The sequence below is a fragment of the Prosopis cineraria genome, unplaced genomic scaffold (assembly GCF_029017545.1).
Source record: "Prosopis cineraria cultivar Desert tree isolate PC_DT_omini unplaced genomic scaffold, ASM2901754v1 PC11, whole genome shotgun sequence".
Classification (NCBI taxonomy): Eukaryota; Viridiplantae; Streptophyta; class Magnoliopsida; order Fabales; family Fabaceae; genus Prosopis; species Prosopis cineraria.
This window is the reverse complement of record NW_026555342.1, coordinates 42,225,713-42,247,552: the sequence shown is the minus strand read 5'-3', so window position 1 is coordinate 42,247,552 and position 21,840 is coordinate 42,225,713. Positions and strand designations below refer to the sequence as shown.

Here is a 21,840-nt window from a genome sequence, read left to right as displayed (position 1 = left end):
GTAACCAAAGCATTCATAGCCTTGCGGTTGGGGTGCACATGAAGCATGGCTTCGGTAGCTTTGAGGCATCACGCTTGATTGAGGGTAGTCTATCCTTTCTAGAACTCCCACCAAGGAATCTACCACCATCCTTACGATCAAAATTCTTCTTTTGTCCTCCTTTGTCTCCTCCACTGTTACCAGGATTAGGCTTTTTGAACTTGGTGGAGTAGTCAATTATGCACTCAGCAGCAGCAATTGCCTCATCTAGAGTTTGCACTTTGCGTCTATCAAGTTCTACTCTCGCCCAGTCTTTAAGTCCGTCCATAAAGTAGAAAAGAGCCTCCTTGTCGGACAGGTCCTCGATCTCGAGCATGATGGTAGTAAACTCTTTAATGTAGTCAGGAATACTACTAGTTTGTCTCAACCTACGAAGCTTACCTCGAGCTTCTGTCTCAGCATTGTGGGGAACAAAGTGCTTGTGGAGTTCTGACTTGAATAGCTCCCATGTGTTGAGAGTACAGATGCCCTTCTCTCGCTCAGCATGCTTTCTGCGCCATCATAGTTGGGCTGCATCCTGGAGAAAAGTTGAAGCATTGTTGATTCTGATTGAGTCGTTAGAGACTCCCATGGCCTCGAAGTACTGTTCTAGGCCAAAGAGAAAGTTCTCCACAATCGTAGCACTACGAGCCCCATTGTACATGGCCGGCTTGGGCACTTTCAGACCCTGAGAAGTGGTGTTTGAAGTACTACCACTAATAGGGCTACTCACACAGTGATGAGATTCCCATTCATGACGAATCTCATCCATTTGAGTGTGTAGACCTCGCACCTCATCTCTTACATATTTACGGAGATCGGCGAGATCACGTCTGAGGGAACGAATGTCTTCCCCTAAATCATCGTTAAGGTCTGCAATCATCAACTTGGCAGCCCACGTTATCTCAACATTCTCTTGGATGAGATTGTTGAGTTGATCGTTAAGTCCCCCTATAGTAGTTCTCACTTCCTCCATGTTAGATTCCAAGCTAACAACACGAGGTTCAAGGGACTCACCTGCGAGTGCCCTGCTCCGACCTCGTTCTTGCTTGGACCTGGGGTAAGCTTGCTCCTGTTGTGCATGAGCTTGCTCTTGCGCTTCCGTGCCAACGACGTTTCCTTCCTCAGTTGCCATCGCACAATACCTTCCTTCAAGCACAACGATAGAACCGAGCTCTGATACCAACTGTCACGGGGCTAGTCTTTCGACCCGTGCGGCACTTAGACGACCTTCACTAGAAGTTGCTAAGTAAGCCTAACTCGTATGAAAGGAGGATGCTTGGCTAAGTAGAGGAAAGGGAAAGCTTGAAGGCAAAGGAGAGTAGAGAGAGTTTGGAGAATGTGAGAGTTCTATTGCTTTGAGAACTCAAGGATGATTTACAAATGAGGAGGGGTGAGGTATTTATAAGCCTCCCCTTGGATCTAGAATGTTCCCACCTCCTTAATGGACGGTGGAGATTAAATCTATCCTACGATTACAATTGATTCTCTAGAATTCTCTTAACAAATATCTAAATATTTAAATGGAAGAATCTAGAGACAATATTAAAATATTGAGGCTAGAGTTGTGTAGGCTTCTCTAGAATGTTCTTACACTCTCTAGCACTCTTAAGGTTAGTTGGGAGCCTTCTGGAGGGTTCTGGAGCATTCCGAACCTCTTTAACCTTGTGAAAAATGACGAAACGTGACATTTGGCTCTAAACTCCCTTCAATCGTGAAATAAGAGACTTAATAATGATAGAGCAATCGATGTTAATGATTAATGGGGAAAAAATAGTATGCCGGTAAATAACAAAGTTGTTGGAATAACATTCAGCATACTGCATCAGTCCAAGTTTTTCCCTTTATTCCTTCATAAAGAAAACACATCTCTAATTCCTGAATAGAATGGTAGTGTAGTAGAGGATGAACATGAAATGAGTTCAAAAGCATTTTTCTTTGTTCTTTCTTTTCTATCACTCTTATGTGTTTTGAACTCTGCACAAGTAGATGCATGCATATATGTAGTTTCAATGAAGAGGGATGTACAAATGAAATACTAAGTGAATCTAGCTTATATCATCGTGACCTTAGTTTTTGGGCAAATGACAATAAGAGATGCTATAAGGACAATAATTATAAATGCAATTTTTAAATTATTAAAATTTCAATAATAGATCATGATCTTTACTTGTAATCAAGAATTTTTGTGTTGTTTGGCTTGAGATTCATAACTAATTTTTGTAAATTTCCAATTAACTAACATATAAAGATTCCTGAGTATATTTTATTGCTTGCAATTTACAACTAATTCTTGTAAATTCTCAACTAACTTTTTAAATAATTCCAAGTGTATTTTATTAATTTTCCAAATGATTTATATATTCACACCTGATTTTTGTAAATTCTCAACTGATGTTATAAATAATCCCAAGTGTATTTTGTTGATTTCCTAACTAATTATTCATTTTTTTAATTACAAATAAGAACCATGATCTATTATTGAGATTTTTCTATTTTTATAAGCAAGTCAAGACTATTCAATACTATTAAACTTGACTACAAGCTATTAGCTAGACGTTTTAAATTAGACCCATCCATACAATAACTTTCTTTTACAAAATTAATATATGTAATTATAAATTAGTAAAAAATGTTATAATATATTATGTGATGGAATATGGAAGAATGGTTTATTAAGATAATCAGGATTTATTTAAGAAATTAGGATTATTCATTAGGGATGTTTGAATAAGAATGTTATCCATTAGAATTAGGATTTATTATTTATCTTAGATATCAGTATTTTTAAGATTATATTTAGATATAGATTTAGATTTAGGATTTGAGATTTGAATTTAAATTATTATTATTTTATTATTTTTAGAACGATATAAATAAAGCTAGGTTTTTCATCTGTATTCAACTTTTGAGTATTATTAAATAAGAATTTATGAGGGTTTTAGCATTCTCCCTCCTTCTTTCTCTTTATCTCTCTTCCCCCTCTCCCTTCTTGTTTTATATCAATTTGGTACTAGAGCCTAGTTCCACCTCCCTTCCCTGTGTTGTGTTTCTGGTTGAAATTCATAAAGTAACCCAGACCTTTCCTAGAGCGATATATTATCATATATAATATTTGAAGGATAATTTTCAAATCATAAATTTATGATTTTATATGGGATATTACCATGAACTCCCATGCAAAAAGTGCCAGAGTTATTATGGCAACTCACCTCGACGTGTTAGCCATCCACAACATAGCGAAGGCTATTAGAGGAAAATAATTGAAGAACGACAACAATAGTGGTATACATATGACCAATTGTATGGTTATGAAGAATGTCACAAGGTTGAATATGCATGACAAATTGTTGAGGAGGAAGGTTTTGATGCTAAATTTGAAAGGCAAATAGTTGAGCTTAAACATCGCAATGCTAAATCTAACACTAAATTGAGACATCAAATTCAAGAAAGTTCACATTTAACTAGAAAAATAATAAGAAAAGGTTTTCAAAAAATTTAAGAATTGCTAAATTAGTTGAAACAAGCAATCAGGCAGGAAGAGGTTGAAACTCTTACCTTAAATTCAAAGGAGTTTATGGTAAACTTTGTAAACCCTAATCATGAGAGTGATATATCCATTCCAGCACTTTTACTACTATAGGTTCCATTAAAAACTCCAATAAAAGCTCCTCTACTTCTGTACAAGTGGCACCTTCCCAAGTTGTGATCAGTTAGAACAAACCTTGCCTTACTACAAATTCACCTCATCTACAAGCTACACTTGCTAAGAATGTTTGGAAGCTTTAACATTATCTTGTTTGCTAGAAAGGTTTTTCAAAGATTCCAAATAATCAATGTTGTCCTCCATAAGATGCAATTCATTGCTACCTCACTTATTGAAAATGATTTCCAAATTTATACACGTGGATGAAATTTTATCCTCCCTATCCCTCGCTGACTAATTTATGCCTTAATTTTAACTCGTTGAGAGATGAATGCTTTAAGCGAGGGAGAATAATGGAATATGAAATAATGGATAATTAAGATAATCAAGATTTATTTAAGATATTAGAATTATTCATTAAGGATATTTGAATAAGGATTTTATCTATTAGAATAATGATTTATTATTTATCTTAAATATCAGTATTTTTTAAGATTAGATTTAGATTTAGGATTTGGGATTTGAATTTAAATTTTAATTATTTTATTCTTTTTAGATCTTTATAAATAGAGCTAGGTTTTTCAATTGTATTTAGCTTTTGAGTATTATTAAATAAAAGTTTTCAAGAGTTTCATCTTTTTCCCTCCTTCTTTCTCTCTCTCATGAGCTTCCACGCAATTATTAGCCAAATTTTTGGGTTGTGCACTGTAGTGCATGCAACTTAGGCCACAGCACATGGTATAATGACAAAAATCTTCACCATGTGCACACACTTCATTTTAAAACATGATCCTTTTACCTATATCTGCTCATCTAACATTTCAAAGAGTCAAAACATCAATTACCATCCAAAATCCTAATCACTCACTAATTTATTAATTTACCTTCAATTAGCAATTAGTTTCAAAATTAGAAAATGATGATGTTACATAGCTCACACATTGGACTAATCAAAGCATTCAATGCTCAAGATATACCAGGCCAAATGTACAGAACCCAAGCCCCAAACTATAGATCCACTCCTTAAAGAACCCAACTGACAAGTGTCACTGTCTCACCTCTCCCATTTACAAACTTGATCAAGTAAGTATTAAGGAATAGGACCTTAAGGTGTCAATATCCCACATTCTCCCTTATAAACTCAGCCAGGTAAGTATTAAGAAATAAGGCTCCAAAAAAGGCCAATCACTGTGCGAGAGTTGGAGGCAAACCATGTAATCATAAATCATATATGTCAACATCAACATCATCATCTCTCCAACCCATCACCAATGCATATCATCCATATGCAACAATCACTGTTTACAAACAAGCTCTAAAGGAAAAAATAGTACATCATTGAATCATCCACAATCACATTCTTTACAATTTCTTAACAGTTTATCATATAATATATACATATGTATCATAAATTAGATAAACTTATGCACAAGCATACTTGTATAAGTCATCACATCAATTCTAGTTTGCACAGACATGGAAAAATCCTAAGTTATATGTTCTTCTTGAGCTTACAAATAGCCACCACAATTCCAAGTACTAAGTTCTCAATAAGAGTCTACATAAGTTACACACATATAAAAATATTAATATATAATTTAAAACTACTTAAAGGTTATCTTGTAGAAACTTGACGTTTACTTTAAAGTTAACCTAGGACATTAAAGTTATTTTAGAGAACCCCAAAATTATCTTTTAAATTTAATATTCATTTGTATAAACTAGTTTATCTGTATTTGTACTTTTAATAAACCATTTTTATAGCTCAAAAGTATTAATTTAAAGTCTTTATTTGTCTCAAATCTTATACGAGTCCTCAAATCTCATAGAGATAAATAATTCATATATGGAGATCAAATCTCTTAAAACCTCAAAATAGATGTAAATATAATATTAGAGTAACACTCTTGTAGTAATAAAACTAAGAAAATTTAAAATATATCGCATCCTAGATCTTTAAGCATCAAGAACCTAAAAATTAAGAAGGTAAGTAGTTAAAATAAATTTTTTAAAAACTTACCTAATTTTAAAAAGTTTCAAATCGCTGTTGAAATATCTGATTATGAAGCCTGAGTTTAACACCATGTTTGAGAGATTTTCTTTTTTATGGAGGAATGGAATGAAGTGAGATGCCTAAAAGACATAAGTCATTATTTGTGAGTTTTTTTTTTTTTTAAGAATGATGGAATGGCAAGGAAGGGGCTCTAGAGCCCTCCTTTGCCATGTATCGCTCAATATTTTTATCCCCCAATTTGGAGGCTCAAGGATGGAGTGGCATAGTATAATTGTTTCATTTACAAAATTACCCCCAACCTTCTATCCTAATAAAAAAAATCTCATCTGTTATTTTCATTCTCAAGCCATCTTTCTTGCCTCTTGCTAGGGTTGCACATGGGTAGGGTCGAGCCAAACATCACTCTAGCCTAGTGCCCAACCTGATGTGTACTTGGGTATCAGGCTAGCCTAATTGACCCGAAAATATTTTTCAAGTGTTTTATTAAAAAATATATATAAATGGTTTTCCTTGAAAAATATTATTATTATTATTATTATTATTTAAAATATATTATTCATAAAATGAAACTAATATTAGAATTAACAGCAATTTTTTAAAAGTTCAAATGAATAACAATTGCCAATTATTTTTACATAATAATAAGTTAAAAATAAATTTTAAATTTTCAAAGAGATTTAAAAATTGTAATGATAAAAAATATCTAAAATATTATAAAATAATATAATTTATGATAACTTTCAATAAAAAATAATGTCATATGATAAATATTATTCACAAAAAGTTTTAAAAGATAAAAAAAATTTGCACATGTTTAAGCAAGACAAGGTTTTGCCCCTATCGATGCTTGGTCCCATGTGCCCAATGCTTCGGGCAAGGCTGGATTGATTGAGCATTCAAACATAGTGCATAACCATACCTCCAGTTATATCACTTTCGCTCTTGCCATCTCTCTCTTTCTCGCCTTTCAACACTTTGTCTCTATTGTGTTTTTCTTTTGTACAACATGAATGTTTGCTTAAATAACTTTGTTACTTGCTTTCTTGTTTTATTCGTAATTCTTGAATATCTTGTTTAACCATTAATTATTATTATTATTATTATTATTTGTTGCATAAATATTATAATTATTTAATGGGCATTATTATTATTATTATTTCTTTAAATTTAGTAATATGAATAATGTTGGGAAAAATTTTTTTAAACAGTTCCATTCCATTTATTTTATAATAACTTTCAAACAATGGTAATGTAAAACCATTCCTTTTTATCATAAACCTTTCAAATAATAAAATTTTTTGTTCTATTTCATTCCACTCTACTTCATTCTATTCTATTTCATCAATGACAGTTCCTTTCTATTTAATCATAAACTCCTAAATATACTCTAAAATCTCTCCCTTGCTCTGTTCTCTCCCCCAGCGGCGCTGCCTCAATTTGTTGAATTTGTGGAGTGTGTGCCGTTGGGTGTTTAGAATAGGTTTAATTGGAAAGGGAGTGGGCCTTGGGCCCACATCCAACTGCATTACCTTTTCTTTCTGTACCTATGTGTGTATACTTATATACTCTTCTGATATCTTTTGTAAATGATTTATATCAATCTTATCAATATCAATATAAAAGAAGTACAGAAAATAAATTTGTATAAAATTTTAAATATGCTCTTATATAATAAATCTAAAAAATAATATCATGTTATTTTTTCTCTTTCATGAAGGATAATGTAAGAAATACTTTTCAAATTTTACCTAAAAAGTCGCACTGTGACTTATAAATGTGATTAAATAGATCTTTTAGGATGTGACTTATAAATAAAATTATAGGGAGTATAATTGTTTCACCACTACCACCACCATCATTATGTTCATGAATTTAAATATTTATATTTTATTTTATTTTAGATAAATTCTCCTTTTAAACTTATGTTACATATTTTCTAAATTTTTAATCCTTAATAAATGCCCAATAATTTCATCCTATATCTTGAAATTGGTTATAATTAATTCATTTTTTAGTGATTAAAATTTAGGATGTTACATCTAATATATTTAAAAGAGGGATTCATAACTTTCATGTTTATCAATTACCAAGAAATTTGGTCCATTGTAAAGGAAATTGTCTCAAGTTCTTTCGAATGCATATTAATTATCATCTCACAGATCTGAATAGTGTGAATTCTAGCCTTTGGTTCCATGTAAGGGCGAAAGTTCTAAATACTAATTTTATTTGATACCTAATTATCTACTAGAAAATTGGTTGGGAACAGAAATTTATCCCTGATATAAAAAATTCATTACTGACAAAAAAAAAACTTGTTTTATGTGCAATTGCATACTACTATTTATTTGAAAGTGAAGGATCACATCAATTTAAGTAGTTTCCAATAATTTCCTCAGCTATTACAGTGTTGTGTGGCGGATATAAATCAAATAATTTTGAAAAAATATTTATGCAATTTTGAGTAATTATTTATGTAGGGTAAAATTAAGTATAATTTTAAAAAATATATCTTCCAAGAAACGGACAAAACCCCATGATTTAATCAAGCATGCTAAATTTGATCTCAAGTTCTTTCAATGTAGCAGTTCGACCGTCTTATTACTTGAATCCTTGCTAAATTAATTGACTTCAATTTAACTTGAACTATATTATAAATCATTAACCTTATTAATTATGTACTCTAACTTTATGAATATATTATAAATCATTACACTTTTAGCAGCAGCAACTTTTGACCATTTAATAACAATTATATATATATATATATATATATATAGTGATGAGACTGCCTAGTTTTACTCAAAAGAGGTACATGTAATTTATGTTTCAATAATCACACTGTTATACTCTTTGGCACTCCTCTTCCTGTGGTCCCAGGTCCTGAACTTGGAATAAGCAACTCATATGGTGACACTCCAGCACCACATCTATTCCTAAGCTGTGGGTCACCATTTCTTCTCTCAATCTCTTTCTCGACACTTCTTATTTCCATTGAGAACTCATAGAATGCATCAATTATCTCAGGATCCCCCACCCAACTTGACAAATCATTTCTATCCCCAATGTACTCTTCATCTGGTGAATGTGCAGAAATTATATCAATCACAGCCATGAACTTCGTTGCCTGGAATAAACTTGGCAATGATGACACGAAGTACTTCTTGGGGTTTGCCACAAAACTTGCATGGTCGGGATCATTCTCACTAGGAATCAATCTTCTCATTAATGGCGGACGAGTTGGAACGTAACCTCCAAAAGGGTATTGTCCAAAGTTCAAAGCAGCATGCTGTGCTGACACGGTCCAAATTATTGTGGAAAGTATGAACATAAGATCTTGAGGAGTTTCAAGTTTTGGCCACCAAGGAGCATCTTTAAGATCAGCATGCCCCAGATTTATGGATTCTTTGTACCATGATTGGAGCTCATGATCTAAAGAAACGGCTTTTGAATCTTTGTAGTAATAGTTTACATATTTTTGAACCAACTTCTCTATGCTTGACCATATGAGGAGCCCGTCAGAGGCATAAGGATAGTCTTCGATAAGTAGCCTAACTCCGTGAGGCTGAGTTGCATCAGGAACTGCTACACCTCTGAATATAAAGATAAAATTAATCGTTTAGCTCAATGTCTGGCTACAAGGGGAATTCATGATAATTAATAAAGGGAGAGAGTTCATAGATGCATGACTTAATTTATTTTGAGATATGCAATATTTTTCTGCATATAAAATATTTTTATAATACAGTTTATAAGGAAAGTCATATATATATATATATAGATCTTCTCTAGTAGTGAATGTCATTTTTTTTTTCCTCCAACATCCAACTCATTCATTAGATTCATCCTATGATCAATCTTGAAGAGTCATTTCTCCATATCAGAACAAAGTGTTTCATTTAACATGAAATATTGCGCTTGAATCTTTAATTGGATTTCTGAATCCCTTGACAATCATTAGAGGGAACTAAGATAAGACCTGGAAAGAAAATTCTATATTCATGATTGGAATATATCTGCTTTAATTAGTAAGGAGAGTCCAAGTAGAATTTACGAAGCTGCAAGAAAGAAGATCTTATGCATTTTCTTGAGACACATGTGTAGTGTGTGTGTGTGTGTGTGTGTGTGTGTGTGAAAGGTAGGTTTACCTTCTAATGAGATCAGCAGGAAGCGGTTCAAGGTCAAAGCGCCACCAGTCTCTATAAGCAGCACAACTAATTTGCATGCAATATTTGGCAGGAGTGAAGTCTGATTCAATTATGCCTCCTGCATTGATGAGTGTCTCACGAGCCATTGCATTTATCTTCAGGGTGTACCTCATGTGAGGATGCAGAAGCTTGAATACTGGATGCATCACACTCAATTGTCTATGGGTGGCTATTATAAATGGTTCCATGCATGCATGAGTCCGCAACCTATTCCACATATAATTTCACCCCAAAAAGAAAAAAATGTGAACACACACATATATAAATGGGTTAAAGAGAAATTGTACCTTTAAACTGTAGGTTTTGGTGCAATGTTTTCTTGGTCCTTTTTTCTAATGTTTTGTTCAACTAACCTTCAAAATTAACATTTGCTAACAATAGTGACAGTATTGCATTGTTGTCCAAAAATTAAAGTGGAACATTGCATAAAAACAAGTTCAGAGTCATAGATGCTCCTGAACCTATAATTTATAGGGGCAAATTTGCCATTTAACCTTACATAAATTGATAAATTTGTTTAGAGTTTGTATGTGTAAATGGCTTAAGATATATCTTTTGAATTATATATTTTGTAAAAGAAGACAAACAGAGATAGATTGCATACCAATGGTGAACAAGCTGGTGAACACCAGCATCATTAGAGCAAACATGGGCTTTGGCAAGCTGCCATAACCAGTTGGAGGTGGCGTCCATTGGAGGAGTGAGGACTCTCTTTGGATGAATTGGTGGAAGAGTGAGCTCGATTGCTATGGGTTTTAGAGTGCCCACTTGTGTTAGAAAGAAAATTGTGCGAGTTGCATAGGTTTTGCGATCCTCAAGAGCATTTATACGATCCAAGAATGGAAGGTACAAATCATGGTAATCCAATATGAACAACTTATTCTCTTCCAATGCCTGCAGCAATTTCAGAACCAAATTAAAGATCCTTTTCTTATATAGGTTTACTCATCATATCTTGTTTCAATTGGCAAGCCAACAAATTATATCTTAATGTGGTCTAAAGCATCCCGATATCGTAATTTTGAGAACTTATACAAATGATTCAATTAATGTTGATACCTGTGAATTTTAAATTAGTACATTGCAATTTTTCCTTCCAACTTTTAAAAATGTTGTCATGTTTTTCTAGTACATTTTATCAAGTAATTTGTCCGATTTAAAAGGGATTGCTTTAGTAAAACCCAAATTGTGTGTGCATGAGAGAGAGAGAGAGAGAGAGAGAGAGAGAGAATGAGGGAAGGAGGGAGGAAGAAGAATACCTGTTGGAGGTGCATTCCATCAAGATGATCTTTAATGTGTTCTTCCTTGATTGCTGATTCTGATGGACCATAGAGAGACGGATCTAGTTTGCTTTTAGGAGGAAATTCCTGTTGAAATAGAATGATAGGAAAAAAATGATAGCAAGGAAAACAAATAGCACAAATTAAATGTTTTGTTATGTTAGACACTGATGTGCTGATTGATATATTGTACATGAAAATTTTTGAAAACAAGAGTGGCCGCACATATCAAAATAATGAACAGTTTATTGTCAAATAATAGTACAAATTGTTTGCAACTAGTAGCTAATAATGATTATGTAAGAATATGATATCAAACTATTAATGTAACAAATACTTTCAACTTGGTTGGAAAGTACTAGTTGTTATTATTTATACCTTGAGGATTTCAATGCTCAAAGGGTTAATACCAGCAAGCATTTGGCGCGCAAATTCGTCATCTCGCAAGAAATAAGATGTGCTTCCTGAAAATTATAAGCTTATTTTAAGTATTATTTAATAACCTTAGCATAAAAAGATTTTTTTTTCCTTATATCAAGATAATCCATATACATTTAATAACTATTTTAATTGTCATCAATGAATCTTCAAGGTCTTTAATTATCATTATCTCAACAAGTTTCTATGTTTATTTGTCTTGGATTATATTCAAATTTAAGAAACATATTGTGATAGGTATATCAATTTTACTTACTTGAAGATAGCTTTGGAGGATCAAATTTGAAAAATTCATCGATGGTGCCTTGCAAGTTATTGAAAATCTTGGGGAGTGATTTTTGAGACTTCGTCATTCCAAAATGTGATGGTTCTTTAAAGATGTTGTCAATTTCAGATACCTCATCTTCACTGCCTGAAATGATATCTAACAATGATGGAACAATATTCCTAAGCCTTCCTTTGAATTTTCCCTTATCAACAGTTTCTTTCTTCAAGTCCTCCAATTCCTCATCCCTTGGAACGTATATTGATTCAAATTCAGGCAATCTTGACTCTGCTGTGACGTCTGTTCATATAGATACTATATTAAAGTAAAAGAAATTACAAGTAAGTTAACACGTTATTACAAGTACATCTATACACACATTGTTGCTGTAAACAAAAGTATTAAGGCCGGTTTTGTTGTTAAAAAAAAATGGAATGGAATACAATGACATGAGTTGATAAAAAATAAAATGAACTAAAATAAAATCAGGAATTAATATTGATAGAAAAATGTTTGTACACACACATAGAAATTTATATATATATATATATATACACTCCTTTTTGGCCTTTAATATATACTTGTAAACATTTTAATGCACACTAAGAAAAATTATTAGATTGTTTTATTTTATAAAATAATATTTTAATTATATTATTATTAATTAAAAGAAATTTAACCTTATCATGCCTTGTTCAAGTTATAAAAAGCTCTTAAAATTATATGTGTAAAAATGGAGTATTTATCAATTGATTGACCAACTTTTATTTTTAAAAGATGTCTTATAGCATAAGGGATGGGAGAGAGAGTGTGGGTTTCACGGTTTTATTTTAAATGTTTATAAGATTTTCTATAAAATATATATATAACTATAAATAATTTTTTATCTTTTATTTTTTAAATTATAAAATTAATTTTTGAAAAATCAAGTATGATAAATGTTAAAAGTTTTAAATTAATTAATTATTTTTTTTCAAAAAGTTGGCCCCCTAACTATGGCTGGTTCGGTCTCTGCCTATATTGCATACCGCTGCTCGAAGGTGGACGACCAGTACGACATCGTCTAGGATGAGGGTTGAGTGAGCCACCAAGTGTTGGTCTTTTCAGTTCATCTCCTTTGTCTGGATCACCCAAATCATTGTAAACATCATAGTCGTATATCCTTTGAGAACGTGTCCTCACTCCTGTCCCATCACCTCTTTTCTCCTTCAATCCTTCTTCTCTTGCCTTCTTTAGTCCTACTGGTGTCTCACGTGGTAAATATGCCTGTTCAAATACTGGTCACGGTTACTTTTATGTCTTCTATATATGGGAAAGGCACTTTCCTTTTCTTCCTCTTTTTTTTTTTCTTACTCCCTCTGATCCTATTTATAAATTTAATTTTAAAAGGTATATTTAATCTCATTTATAAACTACAGTGCATCTTTTTAAATAATATTTAAGAGGTATTTTTAAAATTATCCTTCATGAAATAGAAAAAATAACAGAACATTACTTTTTAAATTTATTATATAGAGACATGTTTGGAATTTTATTTACTTTTATTCTTCATACTTTTATTATATTAGTATTAATGAGGATGGTAGAAATGACTTATAAATAGAACCGAAGGGAGTATGCTTGATTGTTAGGTAGGCAAATAGATTCCGCAAGCGCACTCAAACACTAAGTGACTGTATTTAAATCGTTAAGCTTCATGTCAATAATTTTAAATTTATATTTTACTTAATATTAATAAATATATAATTTTATCTAAATCATCAATTCAAATTTTAACAATTTCAATAATATAAATATTAAGTACCGAATTTAAATTTTAAATTCACCTCTCTTTAGAAAAAATTATAAAAAATGTATAAATTTTATAATTTTTCACCGCTTTACTTTTAATATTTTTCACTATTTAAATTAAATAAAAAAATATTTGAACCCAAAAGTTTATTATATGTGTAATATTTTAATAATTGAGATAAGATATAAAAAAGATATTTACATAAAAAATTATATTAGCATGTTTAATATAATTTTCTAAAAAGAAAAATGATGATCAATATCTACTTATATTATTACAATTTTAGTCATAATGTAATTATTATTTTTAATTATTTAAATTATTTTTTTAAAAATTATTAATTTTTAAATTAAATTATTTTGTACCCTTAATTTTGAATCTTGGCTCAACCACCAGGTCAAGTGTTACAATAACCAAATATAATGTATTTTAAAAAATAAAATGAGATCAGTTTTAAGATGTTTTATTTTTTATTTTGAAAATAAAAAATGAAAAAGTAATTAAAATTAAAATAGTTATTCAAAAAAAATTATATTTTATTTTTAAAAATAGAAACCAAATTATCATCTCCGAGCCTTAAAATATTATATTTTGCATTGTTGTTACTATAGCATGATTATCTATCTGTTCCACGGATTAATTGGCCTAGACTAACCAATAATCCATCAATTCAATATGGACCTTTTAATAACACAATTTAATATGAACGGTGATTCTTTGGGCGTTGGACAATTACATCTTTGTCTTAGCTGATCCCAATTTGGATCTCTCCTTATTTTCAAGGAAAAAAAAAGGGAACTTTTTAATATATATATATATATATATCCAACCTCTACCACCTTAATAAAGTTGAGGCGAAGTCTGGTACCATTGAACCAAATTGACTCAATGGTACCAGACTTCGCCTCAACTTCGTTAAGGTGGTAGAGGTTGGAGGTTCGAGTCTGGGGAGGTTTCAAAAGACCCCCGTGAGGGTGGGGTGAGGAATAACCACTGTACCACCAGTGGGAAAGCCGGCAATCATGTGGTGACATGTGTGTTGTCCAGCGCCTGGGAAAAGACCCTGGAGAGGCAGTGGTGACCCAGGAGGGCTGTTACATAAAAGGCGCCTTTTATGTAACAGTACGGAGCCACCCCTTGGGCCTCGACTCGGTACTGGTATATATATATATATAACTGTCAATTAGGGCCAGCCCAGTCCTAAAAGGTCGGAAGGGCCAGGGCCTAAACGGGCTAGCCCTAATAAGCCCGATTGCATGTCAAGATTTTATTTTATAAGGCCTAACCTTAGCCCTCAGGGCTAAAGGGCCGGCCCTCAGGGCCTCGGTCCTATTTTTTTAAAATTATTTTTTCAATTAAAAATTATAAAAAATATATTTATAATTATAATAAAGTTATTATTCATAAAATTAAGTTTAAGAAAATAATTTTATATCAATTTATATTACAATAATAAAGAAAACTAAAATATTTAGGTCTAATATCAAATAGCAATATTAAAGTGAATACCAATAAAAATTAAATTTAGCTAATATTATTAGTCAAATTTTAATAAATAAATGAGAGATAGATGAATACATTTAATATATTCATTTTTTTGAGTTATGTATTTAATCTTTTATTTTTTTATATTATAATTTCTAAAAAATTATAAAAGGATCTAAAAGGGCCGGCCCTTTTATTTTCGAGCCTAAAAGGGCCTTGATTTACTTTTTTAAAAGTAAAATAGAAGTTCAACCCTCAATTTTTTCGAGCCTAAAAGGACTAACCCTAATTGACGGCTCTATATATAAATATATAATATTTAAATCTGGCCTGAAATATTTATAACTTTAAAAAACATATTTTACAAATCGTGAATAATACAATTTATCTTTCAAATTAAGTACATTACAAGTAATTTATAAAAATTAAATCTCCTTTGCATTATATAAAATTTGAAAAGTGGGTGATGATATTATTCAATTAGTTTTTATCAAAAAAATTACAATGAATAAAATTTATTTTTATAATATCATCTAATTTCTAATATTATTGAGTCATATCCAAGCATTGTCAAGTTATATATAAATATAATTAATCATTATCGTTTGAAAGGAAAAAACACCAAATATTTATATATAGTTATGAAACTTTAAATATTTTTTGATAAAAATTAAATTTTAGAAACTAAACCAACAATTGCAACAAATTCAAGGGACGGTGCAATTTATCATCCCTTTTAAAAACACAAAAACTTGATTAAAATAATTTATAGCTATAATATAAAGGCAGTGTGGAATTTGGTACGAAACCAAACGCTTCTAAAAGCAGTTAGGTCCATCTAACCTTTATATGCAAAACATCGATCATTAGATGCACTTAATTATTGGATCCAAAAAATATTTTTTTTATTTTTTAATTAAAAAACAGCTCAAGTGGCTTAAAAAAATCATCACCATCGATATATACCTGTATGTATAAAGAAGACGAGAAAATCTCATCTGACATCATGACTATTTATACTAAGAGATATTAAATTTTGTTACTTTTAAACTTAGCCTTTTCTTCCTCCGATACTTAGAGATGGCCCGTAGATGAAAATTATAAATTATGCCTTCAAAGATTTTAATTAGCTTGATTTTCTAAATAATTTCAATTTCTGCCCTCATAAAAAAATCACTCGCTTTCTTTAAAAAAAATCCACTCCTCTTCCTAAAACTTACTTGACCCAGAAACTTATATGCATATAATAATCTTAAATAAAAAATAATTCTAATAAATTTTATTTAAAAAATAATAAAATTAAAGAAATTATTATTTTATAGTATTTATAAAAATTTTGATTTACAAAAAAGTTATTATTTTTATATTATTATAATTTTATGTTTTATGAATTATAACTTGATATTAAATTTTAATAAATTTTATATTTATAGTAATTTAAAATATTGAAGATTACATTTTTAAAAAATATTAATATTTATTTTAAAAATAAATTTTGCCTCAACTGATTAATCTCCTAGTGTCCGTCTCCAAATATTAGTCATATACTCCTTCCATTAAAAAATATAAGACATTTTTTGAGAAGTTAGATGTTAAAAAATGTAAGGCATTTTTAATCTTTCGAGGTGTAATCATTGCCCTTTTTTTCAAAAGTGTTTCTATTGATAATGACTTTATATTTATTATAGGGTGTTTAATAGGGATAAGTATGAAAAAATAAGATTAGTTGAAAAGTAAATAACTACTTTATTAAGGGATAAAATTTGATTAAAAATATCTTATTTTTCAATAGAGGGAATAGAAAGAAAAACACTTTCAAATTACATTGTGGCCAAAAGGGGGAAATGATTTATTCAAGGTACCGAACCTTGATTGGTTATTAAACTAAATAAGACATAATTTTAAATTTAATAGTTAAAATTTTACTTAAATTGTGATCAAATCAATCTTTTTTTTTTTGTTACAATAATAACTTGACCTGAATTTTTATTTTCTATTACTATAATTCGTGCCAGACTTTGTACACAAGACGGCGCGTCGTTTTCATTTAAACAGAAAGTGTTTTAATTCCTTTACCCCCAAAAAAAAAAAAACTATGTTTTGATTTTTCTTTTTTTTTTTAAACAAAGAACAACTTGATAATTATTGGGGTGAGGAGGATGGCGGCCGATGAAAAAGTTCTCAGCACCCTAGAATTTGAATGCTTCTTTTTCCTCCACGTGGCGGGTTCCATATATATAGCTCCCACACCACGCAACAAGATTTAATCATCCTAAATATAACTCTTTGCATTTGTTGTTTGAGTAATGGAATTAATATAGACTTCAAGTATAAAATTTAAAGTAAATTGTACTGTAAAATGGTAAAATAATAGTTTGACCGGTAAACTATAGGAGGGGAATATCTAGAATCTTATAAACTCATTTTTTTGTGCATTTTTACTTTGAATATTTAAAATTGTGGTAATTTCTCTCTATCATTAACTTTAATTATTAGTTGATTAAAAAATTATAAAAAAGAATCAAGAATTACAAAAAAAATTTTAAAAAATTACATAAAAATTACAAATTTTATTTTTGAGCCCTTTTCTGTGATTCTTTCTTTTGGTCCTTTTTCTCATAATTTTATTATCAACTTATTGTTAAATTTAACAGTATGATTTTAAATATTTAGAGGTGAAAATATGCAAAAAAAAATTAGTTTAGAATATAGATCTCTTGAGTTTATAGTTTAAAGATCAAATTATCATTTTATCCTTATAAAAAGTGTAAATTTTGTGAATCCATTATCAAATTTATCAAACTATATCTATATTATATAAATAAATGAAAGAGAAAAAGGAGAGGGATTTTTATGACTTGTTTTTAACTAGTTCAAGCAAAAATATAATTATTAATCCTTATAATTTTATTAAATTTTATTTTTAGTCTTTATAATTTTTTATTCTGTGTTTTCAGTTACAGGAATTAAATACAGTAAAAATATTAAAACTATAAAAATCTGGATAACAAACCTCATCCAATTTTATTGAAATTATGAGGATTAAAAACACTAAAATAAAAGTATAAAAATTAAAAATAAAATTCAATAAAATTATAAAAATTAATGATTGTGCGTTTTATTAATTTAATTATTATGGGTCTGCATGGGCTGCGCGCATTTCTTAGTCAGATGATCATTCCATAATAAAATTGGACGATTCAGAATTTATTACGTACATTCATACATATGTACATATTAATTTTAATTCAAGAAAATATAACTTTTAATCCTTACATTTTATTCGTATTTTATTATAGATCTTTATACTAGTTTTTTGATATTTTAAGTTTTTATAATTTTATTTTTTTGATGTTCTAAGTCCCTCCAAAGTTTTTACACTTTGTTTATTTAAGCACTTAAAACACTGAAAAATAAAATTATAGGAACTTAAAACATCTAAAAAAATATAATGACCTATAACAAAATACAAGTAAAGTGTAGAGATTAAAAGTTATATTTTTTCTTTTAGTTTTCATACTTTTTCATTTTAACGTATACAAAAATGCAAAATACAAATATATTTTAATGACTTATCTCTCTCTTCTCTCTCTCTCTCTCTCTCTCTCTCTCTCTCTCACAATAAAACTGATCAGTTTTAAGTATAACAAAAATTAACAACGAAAATCTAAAATCTAGACATCCAAATTAGTTAACCGCGTCGTCATTATATATATATATATATATATATATAACTTTTGATACGTGTCAACTAGTTTTCGCCAATTTCCTTTTTATTATTTTTTGTCAATTTGAACCGAAGGGTAAATATTCGAATCACCTCCACGTAAGTGAAAGTGATAAGTACACAATACTTATGAACACTCATGTCACACATAGCATGCCTAAAACGGGTCAATTCATATTATCAAATTAAACTGCATGACCTCTACTCTCTTCTCAGCTTATTGTAGATATTTTTTCTGGTCCAAAATATAAGTATTTTTTTCCTAGCTAATTTTGATCCATAATACAAGCAACTTAGATTTTGTATGTAAAATTTCCATTTTACCCTTTCTACTTATTAACTTAAATTCTTGTGAGTTAATTTATAACCCTTTTTACTCACCATCAATTGGAACTAAGGGTTAAAAAAAAAAGCAATATAATACTCCATTTGTTCAAAAATGTAAGATATTTTTAACTGAATATCAATCCTCCAATAAAGTAATTACCTACTTTTCAACTAACCTTATTTTTTCATATTTATCCCTATTAAACACCCTACAATAAATATAAAGTTATTATCAATAAAGACACTTTAAAAAAAGGCAATAATTACACCTTGAAAGATTAAAAATGTTTTACATTTTTGAACATCCAACTTCTCAAATGCCTTACATCTTTAACATTCAACTCCTCAAAAAATACTTTATATTTTTAATGAAAGGAGTAATATATTTTCATGAGAATGTTGGTTTGCAGAATATCATTTAAAGTTACTTATATTTTGGATAAAAGTGAATATATTCCAAATGCATTAGAAGAAGAGTTGAAGATCATTTTTCTTTCTAAACTTTTTTTAAAAGCGCTAGGTATTTGATACTAAATGATGGGATATTTAAGTTTTATCCCCAAAAACAATTCTTTTAAAGAGCAAAACCACCATTCGATTAGATACCCGTCATTTTTTGTTATTTGTTGACTAGGAATAATCGTAAAGCCTACACATAGTAACAAGAAGAAATTTTAATTCATTTTGACTATACGATGAATTAAAAGTTGGAAGAACCTGATTTTAGTGGCAAAATAGAGGCAAAAATGACTCAAAATGCCTTATTGTTATTCTGTATGAGTCTCACAATTATTTTACGTCGATAACAAAGAAAATGAAGGAAATATTATAGAAGAGTGATTTTGCTTCTTAAAAATATTTCAGGGTGATATTGCCCTATCCTTAAATATAGGTGTCCAGCATTGCTCTCAAAAAAATGTTTTAAAGAGAAAAATACTCAAGAACTAATTACCTTGTTTGTGAAAAATACTCTCTTCCCAGCTTCAAGGGACGTGTTTGGCTGAATCCAAGACTTGCAAGCAAAATGAACACATCTCTCAATGGTTATGCTTTCCAAGAAGAACTCAGTTTCGTAACAGTTACTGATGGTAACAGCTCCAGGAATCCCAAAATCTGAGTCCACCTCAAATTCCACTTTGTAGGTCCCAGCCTCTGCTCCAAGTCTACGTTCTCTGGACCATTCCAGTACTGCTTCCTTGCTCAGCTTTGGCTCCAACCCCCTTCAATCATGAAATGATAGACTTAACAATGGTAACGATAGATGTTAATAATTAATGGGAAATAAAACAGTATGCCGACAAATAACAAAGTTATTGGAATAACGTTGACATACTCATATAAAATATTTTTAATTAAATTATATAAATTAATAAAAGTTAGTTATTTAATTAAAAATATAGTAATATTTTAATTTTAATCATAATTATTGTAAATAAAATAAATCTTTTTTTAAGTAAATTAACGAAAGTATTTATTTTTTCTTTTTAATTTAATAAAAGTATAATGATTCATCTATTAAAAAAATATGCTAACATTTTTTATATTTAAAAATAATTTTTTTTAAAAAAAAACCTCCTACATATATAGAGACGGAAAGTATAAGACAACACATGTAAATATTAAAATTGTGTGGCCTTATTATAAACCAAAATAATGAAGTAATCTATTTGAAAACTTTGACGTGGTTTAAGGGGTGTAACTGTCATAAAATTAATAGGTAGAGATCAGATATTTATAATTTACTAAGGCCAAATTGTCTTAAATATTGCAAATTTAAGGCTATAAATGGAAATCGTGGTCCCCGTATTGAACATGATGAAAAACTGGTTCTTTTATCTCCGAGAAACTCAAAGAAATTTCCTATGTTTACTATGTAAAAAGTCATGTAATGCCATATTCGTCTAACCCAGGAGATTCTGTGATGCTTATGACTATATATGGATATTTTCATCAGGATCGTTTTTTAAATTCCTCTTATCAAATTGATTAAGAACATACAAACTTGATCGATTAAAAACAACCAATTCCAACACAATTGACATGCAAAGGAACTTACTGATATCAAGTTGTGTGCTAACGAGCTGCATTAACAACACCTTGCTCTGACGTCGAGGTCTGAAATTATTGATTACGTTCTTCAACATTTCTTTGCTGTGGGCCTTATGGTGTCTCACAGAAACCATGGCTACTAGCTTCACACTAACACTGGTCCTCACAAGCTTCTCAACCACTGCCAATTCCTTGCCTGACTTTAATTCCTCCCTGAGAGCACCGTATCGGCGGCGTTTGCTTCACTCTCACCGTCATCATCTTCTTCCTCAGTCCAAGTTTTTCCCTTTTATTCCTTCGTAGAGAAAACACCTTCAATTCCTGAATGGCATGGTAGTGGTGGAGAGGATGAACATGAAATGAGTTCAAAAGCATTTTCTTCGTTCGTTCTTTCTCCCACTCTTAACGCGTTTTGAGCTCAGCACAAGTAGATGCATGATATATCGTTTCAATGAAGAGCGATGTGTAAATGAAATACTAAGTGAGTCTAGCTTATACCACGGTGACCTTAGTTGTAGAAATGACAAATAAGAGATCACAGAATAATATAATTATAATTACAATCTTTAAATTATTAAATTCAATTCACCAATA

General features: G+C 30.2%; 1 protein-coding gene across 1 annotated transcript; it reads right to left on the bottom strand.

The window, feature by feature from the left end:
* Nucleotides 1–8,427: 8,427 nt before the first annotated feature.
* On the bottom strand, nt 8,428–21,621 carry LOC129286517 (linoleate 13S-lipoxygenase 3-1, chloroplastic-like). The gene is made up of 9 exons (XM_054922472.1): nt 21,443–21,621; nt 20,150–20,417; nt 12,895–13,132; nt 11,858–12,166; nt 11,542–11,627; nt 11,143–11,250; nt 10,488–10,777; nt 9,824–10,090; nt 8,428–9,268 (listed from the first exon to the last, which is right to left on the bottom strand). Exons 1-9 carry the CDS (start codon nt 21,619–21,621, stop codon nt 8,512–8,514), a joined length of 2,502 nt encoding a protein of 833 aa, XP_054778447.1. The 3' UTR covers nt 8,428–8,511.
* Nucleotides 21,622–21,840: the final 219 nt, after the last annotated feature.

Bases quoted from the DNA above. Each gene is read 5' to 3' on its own strand.
- LOC129286517 (XM_054922472.1), bottom strand. From the start codon at position 21,621: ATGCTTTTGAACTCATTTCATGTTCATCCTCTCCACCACTACCATGCC. The intron at 10,091-10,487 runs GTATGCAATCTA...TATGTGGAATAG, and splicing joins CACCAGCTTGTTCACCATTG to GTTGCGGACTCATGCATGCA. The intron at 9,269-9,823 runs GTAAACCTACCT...CTTTATATTCAG, and splicing joins CCTGCTGATCTCATTAGAAG to AGGTGTAGCAGTTCCTGATG.